Here is a 14,407-nt window from a genome sequence, read left to right on the forward strand (position 1 = left end):
TCAGTAGGGCGCTGAGCTCGGCATGCTTCCAGCCCTCCGGGAAGGTGGCGGTGTTGAAGGAGGTATTGATGATGTCTCGGAGTTGGGGTGCGATGGTGGAGTTGGCCTTGTTGAAGACGTGGTGGGGGCAGGGGGCAGTCGGAGATCCGGAGTGGATAGTGTTCATCGTGTGGGCTGTGTCTTCGGTGGTCACTGCGATCCAGGTGCTGAGGGTGGCGGTGGGGAGGTTCACCATGTGAAAACTCTGTACAGCAATATAGTATCAGGCCCTGCAGAATGGCCTAGAGGACAGCATCCTGTTCTAGAGGAAATGCAATCAGTTCCCAACCCGGATTTTGCGGGAGGAAGAGTAACAAGTCCAGAGGCAGCAAGTAAAGAGCCGAACAATTTGACCAATGCAAAGGAACTAAGAGGTCATATCTTAAAACTCAAGTCCAAGGGTGCGTCAGGTCCAAATGGCCTCCCCAATGCTATCTTTAAGAAAGACCCAGATTTCTGGTCCTCTTACCTTACTCCCATCTTCAATAAGATCTACATACAGTCCAAAGTCCCAGCTTCCTGGAAAGGGAACATTATCCACCCTATATATGAAAAGGGTGACCAACATAAGCCGGGCAATTACAGACTGATCTCACTGATAGATGTGGAGGCCAAGCTTTATTCTTCTTGTCTGTTAGCCCAGCTTCAAGATTGGATGGAGGAGAAGAACATAATCCCCAAGTTCCAGACGGGCTTCAGGCAAGGGATGGGCACCTCAACCAACCTGGCCACCCTAGCACTCTTAACTGAAAAAGCGTTAAGAAAGAAATCCTGACTCTTTGCATGGTTTGTGGACATCAAATCCGCTTTCGATCGAGTAAGCAGGAGTCATCTCTGGAATAAACTCAAGGCCTGGGGCTTGCCAGGAGTAATGCTTAACGCCATAACTGCCCTATACACAGAAATCTGGGCTAGAGTAAAGCTGGGCGACGGGTGTAGCACAACCCCGAGCATTCTTACGCAGCGAGGATTGAAACAAGGATACGTTCTAGCTCCCAGCCTCTTTAATTTGTTTCTTTCACATATAGCACAGTATATTGAAAAAGCCGATTGTCACCCTCCGAACTTGGCCAACGAGTCAGTTGCCATCCTACAATATGCAGATGATATTGTCTTGTTGAGCCAAACTCCAATTGGCTTACAGAGATCAATAAACTATTTAGCATCCTAGTTGGATCAGGAACAACTGGAGCTAAACAAAGAAAAAGAAAAAATTGTTCACTTAGTGAATCCCAAAAAAACAAAGTTTAAATGGTCGGCAAAAGGGGCAACTGTGGAAGAGCAGCGCTCATATAAATATCTTGGCATAATAATTGAGCAGGGCGCATCTCACAAGGAACACAAACTAGCTCTAAAAGCTAAAGCCCAATCACTAATCCATGCTTACAGACCTCTACGTAAAAAACTAGACTGCCCGAACTACACTCATATGCTAAAAGTCATGGCCGCACAATCCAGCCCAGCCTATCGTTCGGTTTAGTCACCTGGTGCGGAAAAGATGCAAACTTATTGAATGAGCTCCAGACTAGGATTTACAAGGCTGTTTTTCAGCTGCCAAAATCTGCCTCTCCTTCTCAGGTACGACTGGAATTTGGCTTACAGCACCAGAAATTCCGGTTAATGAGTAGCTTCATCAAACTTTGTCATAAATTCGGCTGTTCCAACCCGGACACCCTGAACAAATTATGCTGGGATGAAATTAAGCACCAGATGAACCTAAAACACTGAGCTCATGGAGAAGCTTCCTGAGAACAGCTTTGACTGAGCTGGAACTACAAACAGCGTGGGAAAACGGGGAAGATAGAGTAAGCTTCGGCAAAGCCGCAAACGCCGCAGCTAAAAAGAAATCCTTGCTGGCTGATGAAAAAGCAATTACCAAGCGCCGGCATGGGTGGACAGTCATCAACTCATACAGAACCCTAAGGCCCCAAACTTATCTATCCGCTCACTTCAGTTTGCAGTTAAAGAAGAGTTTTACAAACTTCCGCATGGGCTTGCACGACTCAAAAGATCTGCATCCAACTTGGAAAAAGTCTTATCAATCCGCAAATTGTCGACTATGTGGTCTTAAATCAGAAACTGTAACCCACTTATTATGTGCTTGTCCAGCAGTCCTGGAACAGAGGAGACAGCATTTAAAATTAATCTTCAATGATTTGAACATTCGTTCAAGCAGACAAGCAGTGATAAGTTGGCTGGAAGGCGCTTCCATCATCTTGGTCTGCAGGGGGGTCAAATTCATGACAAAGGTCAAAAACCTCTTACGGCAAGCTGATGGAGAGCAAACAAAATAAGCAGGATCAATGTCACCTCTCAACAGCCGACCAATAACATTAATGAACGGACAGCACGCTTACCTGCGTCTAGCAGTAGGCCGCAAATAGTGGTGCATGAACATTAAAAAATTTGGAACACTGGGGCTTACACAACACAATCATCTTTTTCAAAATGTCCCCAAATTTTTAATTATGCCACTCCAATTTTCAAATTGTAGCCCCTTACAAGTTTTTAATGAAAAGCAACAATACCTTTTTAATACAATTATGGAACTATGTTAAAATTAGATGTATTTATAAATGTAATTATATTTTTACTATGTTTTTATGGACATTGGGGGGGTTTTGTAATGATTTTAATTAATCAAACAATAAAAAACTTACTTACTTACTTACTATGATGCATACATCTTCAGTCAAATAGGAGTACACAATGCCTGTAACTTGGGCATTTTGATGATAGATATTTACTAGATGATGTGTAGCTGCATCTTTATGGACATATCTGTCTCTGTTTCATATCAGCTCCTGCCATACTCACACTTAGAATTGTTTCCACCAGTTAACAGTGCATATACGCTGAGAACGTGGATCCTGACCCCATATTTATCCTCCACAAACTATAATGAGAGGCATTATAACATTTTCCATCAATGCACCAGAGCTGTCATTGAAAGGACATTCGGCATGCTCAAATCAAGATTCACGTGCCTTCACATAAGTTGCAGTGCACTCCAGAATGCTCCGGAGATAGCCTGCAAAATAGTGCCCGCCTGTGCCATCTTACTCAAAATAATGACCAGTCATGGGTTACACTTCAATGTGGTGGACACGGATTTAGAAGATAAAGAACAAGAACCCCTTTACAACAGCCTTGAGACAGTAGCTTAGCAGTCGACGGGAGACGCTGACAGGATCCCATAGCAACACATTACTTTGTAGGGTAGTTATGAGTTACACTGTGCACACTTAAATGATGTACATATAGACAAAAGTGCAAACTTAATCAACCTTTAATTTCTGACTACTCTTCTGTCATTCATTTAATGAGGTATTTGAGTTCCAAGTGGCACAACAACAGAAAAAAAAACAGAATGTTGGTTACATCACCAGGCACATAATAGTCATCTGTATATGCTAAACTCCATACATGTGTCCATCAGACTCTCTTATGGCTACGTCCACCATGCCCTTTTCCTTCTTGATCTTCAACTGGGTTGCTGCTAATTGCTACAGTGCAGGGAATGGGCATCAGTCTCCAATGCACTGCTCACACTCACTATTTCCTCTCTGTCCTCCAGTGTCTCTTGTTATCAGAGAGCTCTCTAGCAGCTCAACTGCTGACGTTATCCCCCCTTTGCCAACGGCCACATCACCAATACAATATCCCAACTCCACCTGAAGTGTGGCAGATCGTGTGGACAGGCATGTAATGGAAGTGGCCAAATGTCATGTGGATCAACTTAGCCAATTAATTTGTGATGAGCACTCCGATCATGATGCCTCTGATGGGCACGGTCCACCAATATTTCTTGCCATAAGTCCTATATGGCAGTTGTGAGGCTCACTACACTGTTACTCATTGTGGCCAAATATGTCCCAATACTATTGAAGACCCAGTAACGCTCTGCTGCATGTGATGCATAGTCATATTAATTATTTGCAACTGCTTGTTGTGCAGGCATTGATTCTGGAGCAGGAATGCCTCAATGCCAAGAAACAATTGAGCACTGCCATCATCCTCACCAGCATCACATGCCTCATGACACCATTTGGCGCTCACGCCTTGCAACATGCTGGTCTTGGCTCACACTTGGATGTGAAACGGAGCTTAGTGGCAGAGGGACATCATAGTCTTCCTGTGCTGCGGCCTCTGCTTACACTGACAGTGCAACTTTGGGGTGGGGTGGGACTGCCTTGACTGTCTATGAGGATCTGTTCCTCTGCTGCCATGTTGGCATTGTCCACCCCCACGAAACTGGTGGCCTCACTATGTCCCTGAGGGAGATCTGTGGGACAAATGAGATGGACTTTAATCACCTATATGATGTGTAGCACAATACATGTACATAGGGCTCCTAAGCTGACATTTGGACTACATCATCCATATTGCACACTACTTGAAAGAAACCAGTCATTTGGAATACAACTGTCTGATGCATACTGCTGGACTATGTGGGTGTGAGCATGGAGTTGTGGTCTGAGGTGTGTGAAAAGGTATTATGTGACACTTACTTTTTGAGTGTCCTGGTAATGAACAGTCAAGGCCCTCGAAATCCACAACAGTCTCCCGCTCCAGGCTGATCTCCACCATGGTCTTTAGTGCAGTGGTTGGTGATGCTGTGGGTGGGCACCCACCTATTCCCTGGGATTCCTTCAGCCGCTAGGCCACATTTCCTTTGTCCCTGACCTGAGGTCATAGCACCTCTTTCATTAATGGAGTGGTGGCTGACTCCAATTGCATTAATTTTTGCTTGTTTTTCCGGCCAGATTTTCTTTTTTTGTGACTCTGGCACAGTCATTGCTACCCTCCCAAATAGGACATCATAGTGCTCACAGCACTCCTCTGTGAGTATCTCTAACTCCGTCTCAGCAAAAGTTAGTTTTCGTTTCTTCCCTGCAGGTGTATTTTCAGCAGTTTGGCAGACCACGAGTGCTGCTTGTGCTCCTTTCAGTATGTTGAACCTCTGCTCTGTATGCCAGCTGGGCTCCTCTTCCACTCAGGCTGGCCCAGGTTGCTCCTGGGAAGCACTTTCTGGTTCACAGGTGATTACCCATGATCAGGGAGTGGTATTACCTTATTTTTCAGTGTTGTTCGCAATTTGCGACTTGATTCACAAATTGTGAATCACCTCGCAAAATCGCAAGTCTGAAACAGGTCTCTTCACAATTTTGGTCATCTATTGTGAAGCGACTTGTTACTGACTCACAACTTTGTGTCTCACATCGTATGTACATACGAATTTGTGATTCCCTAATTGTGTTTCCAATGATTTTGGCATTAGGTAGTTAAAAGTTTTTCATTCATACATGTGGCTCACAGTCTCTAAGGACCCCTACACTGGTAATCATGAACTTACAAGACACAGTGGCCTCTATTCCATATAGTCTTATATATTTTAAATGCTTTCTTTCAAATTATGAAAAGGCAACGTAAATGCTCTATTTACAAGTCAAAGCACCAGTGGTTTCATCTGGACAATTTCACCCTTTCGTTATGATACATACCTAACTTACACAGCCGTGGTCGGTAGTGGGAGTACCTGCCGGGCTGTGACGTGGGGAGTGGGAGGGGCAGGGTGGGGCGTAGTAATCTATGGAATACAGAGCTTTACAGGTAAGTAAACATATAAATAAATAAAATGAATTTAGTTGCCTGCACTGCATCCCCAAATGCGATGCAGTGCGCACAACGAAATTTGTTTAATTTATTTATATGTTTACTTACCTATAAAGCTCCATAACCCATAGATTGCTACCCCCCACTCTGCCCCTCCCCTTCCCCATGTCACCGCCCGGCAGGTACTCCCACTACCGACTGCGGCTGACCTTACAGTTGAAATTTGTTATTGCGTCTGTGCCTTTCTGAAATCAGCCATTCGGGGAAGAAAAATAATGATATGGTAACTATGCACTGGTCTTTGTATTGTTTTATAATTTTTAATACAAGTCTTACATTTATACTTGAATGCATTGTATTGGGTTAATGTGTCTCTCTATTAGAGCATGTATATTTTAGAGCCATACTTGTATCCTGTTGTTGCTTTTATCTATTTGTATTTTATATTTGTCTGTATTAACTTCCATCCTTTCTTTTATGACCTATATATAGGTCGAATAAAGAATTTGAATTTTTAATACACACATGTTGAATTTGTTTTGAGTAATGCGCGTATGTTTTTCAATTATAAAAAGTGAAGTAACACCCAGACATAATTCATTAGAGAAACCCACGTTATGTATCCATTTATTGTCATTTAATTCTTTAGTTTTTTCAGAGCAGCACATAACTAGAATGTGAAGGCAGATATTGTTTCTGTTTGGCCTCTAAAAAAAAAAGAACCAGTTACAATGGTAGAGCTCAGAAAACGTTTTCCCATTTTGTTGTTTCATAAGCAACACTTTTAATGATAGAGACAGTCACCAGTGTGAGTGTGACTAGAACTAAAAGCGCACAACTAAAGCTAGACTGTTACTTTTTATTTTGCTGCATATAGTGCAGTGAGTTTTGTACCATTACTTTGACAAAACATATCACAATATTTTAAAAAAATATGCATGACAAATGTGCTAATGTTATACGATACTCTAAAGTATGAACACATTCTTTCCAACACTTAAAACCGATTTTCGGGGGGTAAAACCAGAAAACTGCAGGAGCACATAATGCACCTTGCTGCATGCCCACTTCTCAATGAGAACAATATGTAATATTAGTGCTTTGTTCCCCATTCTGGAATGTACAAATCACCGCTCATCTTTCAGATATCCAACCCTGTGCAATTGCCATTTAGTGGAAGTGCAAGTTGTGCTTAGCAGCTACACAATTTGCTGGCTTTTTGCAATTGAGCCGATAGCTTTATCACTAGCACACCTATTATGCCTAAAAAGATGAAGTTCATGTAAATCACAAACCTCAGCTGCTGATGCCTGTGCTGCTATAGGTTGAGAGGTTACGCCGTCCCACATCAAGGTGAAGTCCTGCATGCTAGGGATTCCCTTTGTTTGCTCAACAATGTCAATTGTCATGTTCATTCCCTCAGCAACCTCATAATTGAGCAAATTAAAATCACCTGAAAAGAAAATTTATAGTGGTCAGAAAAATGTATAAACTTTTTTCATAATCATACAGCATTTTTACAATTGTGTTTTAATTTAATGATACTTGTATGCCATCAAAATAAAACCCAGTTGGAAATATTAGGCTTGATTCAGAGCTGTTTGATGACTCCTATGAAAAAGAAAACATTTACCAAAAAAACTTCCGCCCAGGTGATGATCATATACCTCATCAATACCTCTCTATGCACTTGAGTCATCTCAGGGTCCTTTAATATGCAAGGATCACACCCGCCCTAAAGAAAATGACCAGCAAACAACATACCCATCTCTGGCCTTTGTTGAGTCACAAAGACCTTGAAAAGCTTTACAACAGCCTACTGTCTTCCCACCTGGTGTACAAAAACCTTCTGAGTGACTTATAATCAGGCTTCAGGTCCCACAGGGTGCAAGGGAGAACTCCCAAAGGGCCAGATCTTTGGTTAGGTTTACTTTGATTATTAATGTTTGTGATGTATCTGATGCACTGTGAGGTATCTAATGGCATGCAAATAAATTGATAATGTTTTGCCCAATATATTTTTGCAAGTTAAAAATTGTATTTTCTTTTTATATTCATTACAATAAAATAAGCTTATGTATTTATTTGATATTGGTCACAATAAAATAAGCTTAGACCATTTGAATTAGGTATTATTTTGATGATTGTGCATGCAGCAAATTAGACTAGTAAGAAAAGAGATGAGTAACATTGTTACTTGGCTAATAAAAGATAGAGCCATTGATCCGTAAACCATATGAAACGGGCCCTCGATAGCTCCGTGTCATCCACCTGCAGTGGCATACGTACTACCAAAGAGTGTCCTACAGAAGCAGATGACTAAACAAAAAGACAGAGGTCATGCAAAGGGGCTCTAAAAGCACTTGATGCCTTGATACTTTGTCCTATAAAATATATTCTTTTATGTTCAATAGAAAGAATAATACAGGAGCATGAGAAGAGTCTAGCATGCAGTGGACTGCCACACGGTAGAGTCACCTGTAGACATGGTGGCATTATGCATACCTCTGTGTGAGTGGAATGTCACAGTATAGATGTGCTCGTTAGCATCATCAGTCCTCGTAACTTCTACTATGTCTGGATTTAGTGACACCAGGTCGTTCAAAGCAAACTGCACTTCATCGCTTGATGCATCAGCTGACAGATAAACTAGGATTCAAATTGCAAAATTAGATGGACTGTAAATATAAATGCATAATTATTACATCTTTAAGTGAGCATGATTCCTAATATAGGGCCGAGTTTAAAAGCAATCTTTTAACATATTTAGGATTGTACACTCTTAGTAATTTAGTAGACCTCTACATAACATGAATCACTGTGTCAAATGTCATGAAATGTTCCATAGTAATACAATTAGTAACAGAGATTTGGGAACAATTGGCTTATTTGGTGTCAGGAAACACATCCAAAGAAATGTGTAATATTATAAAGAGTCTGACAACATAATTTACTTTCAAACTGGTCATAAAGGTACTGAACGAAAAAATATAATGAAATAATACAAGTACTTTGAATTTAGTAGTGGAAGTGCTGATTATAATCTTTCACTTTGAGTACATACTTGTCTTTTCCATATTATAAATAAGTGCAAAATCGAAAAGTGAACATGATTCTGCACAGGCAATGGTGATTGTCTGGACTTCTTCAGTGGCATTAGTCATCGTCCAGTTCTCCAAGGTTATCATCTAAGCAAGAAATATAAACATAGGTCAAAACTTTATTATCCACCAACACTAAATTTGTATTCTACACATTTAGGATAAGGGGACATTTCCACTGTTTCCATGTTACGGGTTTACATTCCTGCCTTCACTTCTACAACGTTTAAAACATTTATCTGATTCTTCCTTCTCAATGAGTTTTACAATACACGGTTAGCCACTTGATTTATAGTACAGCTCGTTCCACCTCTTGGTTCGATTCAATAAAGAAAGTATTTCAGCTCTTCCTCATGGAGGTTTTCCTCCATTTCCATCCTGGCATGCATTGCTCCTGTTCAGCCTATATTAGCCTCTCTTCCTTCTCATATTCCCCTTGAATACCTAAAATTGTTTTGATCCTCTTCAAATTATCTGCTTCTTCAGATTCGTCTAAAGCCCACATGTATTTGCCTGCACACACACACTGCCACAACATCCTCAGTGAACTAAATCTAGATATATGTTTCAATGTAAATCTATCTAACCTCCTCTTACTACATGTTATTACAAGACGGAGGAACACATTAGGCAGATTCTTTCCTCACAGCCTCTTGAAGGACTACAATCCCCATAATGCATTTTAGTGAAAACAGAAAATGATATCATAACATAATAGAAATAAAAAATATATAAGCACCAAGAACTGTCAACTCAGCCGCTTTTCTTGCTGCTTGCGAAGAAAAGTGCTATCTATATGTAATTGCTTCGCTCTCTATTTCATATCATTAACTGTGCACTATGCTTTCTGTTTGTTACTAAACATGTTCAATTTCAGATTGTATCATTGCTTCGTTGCTGTGGTTCTGTTTATTCTTTATATGTTTCTCCTTTGGAAGCGATGTTGTTTCCCTGTCTGTCCCTTTGTTTGTATAAAGCCTCCTGGTGCTTCAAATACATAATTGCTCCCTTGGGGGTCTGCTTGTTTTCCAACTCATGGTCGCAACTTAATCCTTTATGTATTTCCCTTCGTGATCAAATAAAAATCAATATTTCCTTCAATTGCGTCTATTTACTTTAAACTCAGAAAGGCAGATCAGTCTTATATGTATATTCTGTTCCTCCTTTTCTGTTTTTTATTATACCTTCTACAATATATATATATGGACCCTACTCAATTCGGATTTAGATCCGAACTTTGGGCCCGATGTAGGTAAATCCCATTTACCGATTTTGAAATACCGAATTTTACCGATTCGGTATTTCAAAATCGGTAAATGGGATGTAGGTCCCAACATCTGGATTCGTTACCGAATCCTTAACAATTCTTTAATTACCGATTCGGTAAATACCAAATCGGTAATGCCCATTCATTCCTATGGGCTTTGAAGCCCATAGGAATGATTAGGCATTACCGATTCGGTATTTACCGAATCGGTAATTAAAGAATTCACAAGGGTGCAGGGGGTGTCACTTTGACACCCTCTAGCACCCCCAAAACGGGCATGTGTGCAATGTGGCACACAGACATGCCCTAAGGGCACGTCTGTCTGTCACATGGCACATGTGTACATGCACAGATGTGCATGTACACAGGAATCGGTTTTTTACCATGGATTTGTATTCCATGGTAAAATACCGATTCTGTAAGCCATGTGCTGATGGAACATAGGCTACCTACATTGCATTTTCGGTAATTTTACCGAATCGTTATCATTACCGAATCGGTAAATATTACCGAATCGGTAAATTTACCGATTCGGTAATGATAACGAATCGGTAAAATTACCGAAAATGTGCCCCTACATCTCGATAGCCCTTTACCGATCGGAAACGGCCGAAAATCGGTATTTTCGGCCGATTCCGATCGGTAAAGGGCTACCTACATCGGGCCCATAGTACAAAAACGGCTCTGATTAAGGTCACAGATGAGCTCAAATATATTTTATACAATGGGGGATGAGAAGCCCCTATCCTGCTGGACTTATCCGCGGTGTTTGACACAGTGGATCGTTCCACCTTGAATCACCGTATGGAAGCATAAGGTATAAAAAAATCTTGCCTTGAAATTTCTTTTATCCTTTTTGTCAAACAGGGAAAACACAATCAACGTTGATGCCTTCTTATCAAGCTCTGTCCTTTTTGCCCTGCGAGGTTCCACAGGGATCTGCTCTTAGCTCGACTCTTTTCAATATATACGTCACTGACCTTGCCCACCCGGTCGAATTCTTCGTTTTTTCCCTCACCTCCTAAGCGGACGACACACAAATCGTGTTACCAACCTCCCATGATGCCAACCATACTGGTGCCTGCATACATGACTGCCTGAAATGTATCAATGGGTGGATAAACAGACATTATCTTAAGCTTAATGCGGGAAAGACTGAGGTGATCTTACTTGGTAATAACCCTAACTTCTGGTCTGCCCCGTGCTAGCCTGGGGAGATGGGCCCCCTTCCCATACCAACCAGGAAAGTCAAGAGTCTTGGGGTCATGATTGATGACCACTTACTCTTTGGAAATCAAATTAATGCAGTGGTCTCCTCCTCATATAACACCTTGAGAATACTTTTAAAAATTCTAATATTTCTGCCCATCTCAGTCAGGAAGTCAGTTATTTCCACTCCTGTATTATCCAAAATTGACTATTGTAACAGCCTTTACATCAGCCTGCAAGGTTAATATTTGATTAAGATGCAGATTCTTCAGAATTCAATGGCCAGACTTGTTCTTGACTAGCCTAGGCACCACTCTGTTTCCGCTGCTCCGAAGGACATTCATTGGTTGAGAGTAAAGAACAGGATCCAATTTAAGACCCTCTACCAGATGTACAAGACACTCCATGATTTAGGACCCTCTTTTCTGAAGAAAGCCCTAACATGGTACACACTCTCTAGAAACTTAAGATCAGCAGGCTCATTCAGAGTAAATGCCACTAGATATAGAATATCTAAATGGTGCGGCACCAGCTTTTTGGTTAGAGCTGCGATAGCCTGGACCCTCCTTAATAATAATAATAATAATAATACAGAGTTTTAAAAAGCGCGTGCAGTTACCTCGGGGAGGTGTCCCGGCCCTTCCACCTAATCTCAGCCTTCTCCCTATCTCAATTCAGGAAGCTTCTAAAAACGTGGCTTTTCAATCAATAAGTATCACAAAGGGAGGGACTAGGGGCAAGTTTAACGAGGTCCAGCGTACGTACCCCGGTTGGATGTATTATCACAATTGATACGAAGTTCCTCTGAAATAATAAAGGATTGGGTGAAAGGAACCGATAGAGGGGTCCCAAATGAGACCGCAGGTGTGTGTAGGAAAGAGGAGGAAGAGGGAGAACCCTCCTTGTGGAACTAGTACTCTCACACACCTAGCAAGCTAGGTGTCATGCTTCATCATTTGAGTATGCCCCTCGTCAGGTCGGCGCTGCAATACCTGACGGGCACCCGAAACCGGGGCTCTTTGTCGGGGATCTTCTGTTCCTGCCCGGTGGTGCAGTGGGGGTGAGGGGCCTAGTATGTGTAGATGTTAGGGGAAGTGAGTTAAAATAGGTGAGTTTGTCCTATCCAAACTTTATTCCGTAGGTAAACTGCCTAATTAAAAAGGTGGAGAGGGGCCTTACCTAGTCGCAATGTGGCTAGTTGTGAGGGCCCTACTCTAGAAAGATCAACATGTTTCGTGCCCATGTTAACACCAGAACAAAGGCTTCTATGGGAATTAACAAGGACGTATTCTCAAGCCCACCCTCCCAACATTAATAAAAAACCATAGGCCCTTGTAAATTCCCATAGCAGCCCAGGTTCTGATGTTAACCTGGGCTGCAATGGGTATTCACAAAGGCATATTATGAAGCCCATTATCATCGCTTTATCGGCAGTTTCCTGCCGATAAAAGCGGCGATAATGTATCGCCTTTTGTTGATAATATGGCCCATTGCTCTTTTTTTGACCAGTAAACTTAGGTGCATATTACCAAGGACCGGTGTTAAAATTATCACAGTTTTATTGGCAGGAAACTGCCGATAAAACAGCGATAATGAGCTTGATAATACGGCCTTGTTATTTCCCACAGAAGCCCATGTTAACACCTGAACATAGGCTTCTATGAGAATTAACAAGGATGTATTATCAAGCCCACCCTACCAACATTAATAAAAAACGCCAGACAATGCAGGTACCCGGAACTAGAAGGACGTTTTACATATTACTACCCCAGAAAGGTGGCGTTTCCCGCAACGTGTACGGGGATAGAGAGAAGGAGAGCTCAAAACACATATTTTTTTTAAAAAGACCCGAGGGGTGCCGCTCCCCGAGACTGCGGGGAGTTGGACGGTAAACCCCCCCCACATACTTCAAAATAAAACCAGAGGAGTGCCGTTCCCCAGTGCTCGGGGCACCTTACAAGCCCCCATTATGCAAAAAAATTGCCCCGTAATTTGCCCCCACGGGACCTGATGAATAAAACGGAATTCTAGTTTTTTTTCACCTTTTCCACCGCGTACAAGTACTGCACGAGTACCCCGCCATTTTTATTTTTTTATTTTTTTATTGAGCCTAAAGATCCATGTACCACCCCCTGACCAAGACTATACGGTCAGAATGTTTCTACCCTGCCCCCTTTCCTTATTTCTCAACTTTGTTTTACTATTTTCTTGTGACTCGGCTCTCCCGACAAACAAGATGGCTGCCAACACTTCCTGGTTTGGAGTATTGACAGCCAATCAGCATGCAGCTCCTGCTCGTAATTGTACGCATTTCCGTACGCGTACGCCGTGATATTTTTTTTATATAGAGCCTAAACATCCATGTACGACCCCCTGAGCAAGCCTAGATGGTCAGAATGTTTCAAGCCTGCCCCTTTCCCTTATTTCTCAACTTTGTTTTACTGTTTTCTTGTGACTCGGTTCTAGCGACGAACAAGATGGCTGCCAACACTTCCTGGTTTCGAGTCTTGACAGACAGTTCACAGCCAATCAGCATGCAGCTCGCGCTCGTAATTGAACGGACCTCCCTCCGCATGTAGAACTCCGTCTCTAGATATCGCTATGATTTTACTTGTAATTTACTCAGAAACTACTGAACGGATTGACACCATTTAACAAAAAGCACAATCTACAAACCAAACTCTACCTCTCTGCCAAATTAGGTGTAATTCCGTTCAGCCGTTCGGGCTGTAGCCCTGGCTAAAGGTCCCCATGGAAAATTGCATTGTGAAAAATATTTTGGGACCCCCTTTTTTCTCAGCCCCCACTTGACGAATCACCCCCAAACTTTAAGGGAAGGAGCGGAACCAAGCAGGCCATTTTCTTGGAGAAATTCACGAAGATTCGTGCACAGGCGCCAAAGTTATTTCAAATAGAATGTTGTGGATTTCCTATGGAAAGTAGGCCCGCCAGTTGTTAATATATATATTTGGTGTTTGAAGTGTTTGGAGTTGGTTGTTTGAAAATAAATATTGGAATCTACAAAGGAGTATTGTGTGTGACCCAACTTCTTTTCCCTGTGGAGAGAGATTATCAGATATATATATATTGGAGAATATCTGCGCAATAAACTTGAAACTAAGTTTAACCTGCTGCGAGTGCTGTTTCTATTGGTTTTCCTTGGAAACCACGGAGC

At 41.8% G+C, this 14,407-nt stretch overlaps 1 protein-coding gene across 1 annotated transcript in view; it reads right to left on the bottom strand.

Moving 5' to 3' along the window:
• The window catches only part of LOC144828000 (fibrocystin-L-like), a 1,506,874-nt gene that overhangs the window by 1,182,445 nt on the left and 310,022 nt on the right, over positions 1 to 14,407 (bottom strand). Inside the window, exons 17-19 of the mRNA XM_078686147.1 lie at positions 8,720 to 8,843; positions 8,161 to 8,304; positions 6,951 to 7,108 (exon numbers count right to left, since the gene is read on the bottom strand). Of these exons, the coding sequence (XP_078542273.1) occupies positions 6,951 to 7,108; positions 8,161 to 8,304; positions 8,720 to 8,843 (426 nt within the window). The remainder of the gene's footprint in view (positions 1 to 6,950; positions 7,109 to 8,160; positions 8,305 to 8,719; positions 8,844 to 14,407) is intronic.

Source organism: Lissotriton helveticus, chromosome 4_1 (genome assembly GCF_964261635.1).
Source record: "Lissotriton helveticus chromosome 4_1, aLisHel1.1, whole genome shotgun sequence".
NCBI classification, from domain to species: domain Eukaryota; kingdom Metazoa; phylum Chordata; class Amphibia; order Caudata; family Salamandridae; genus Lissotriton; species Lissotriton helveticus.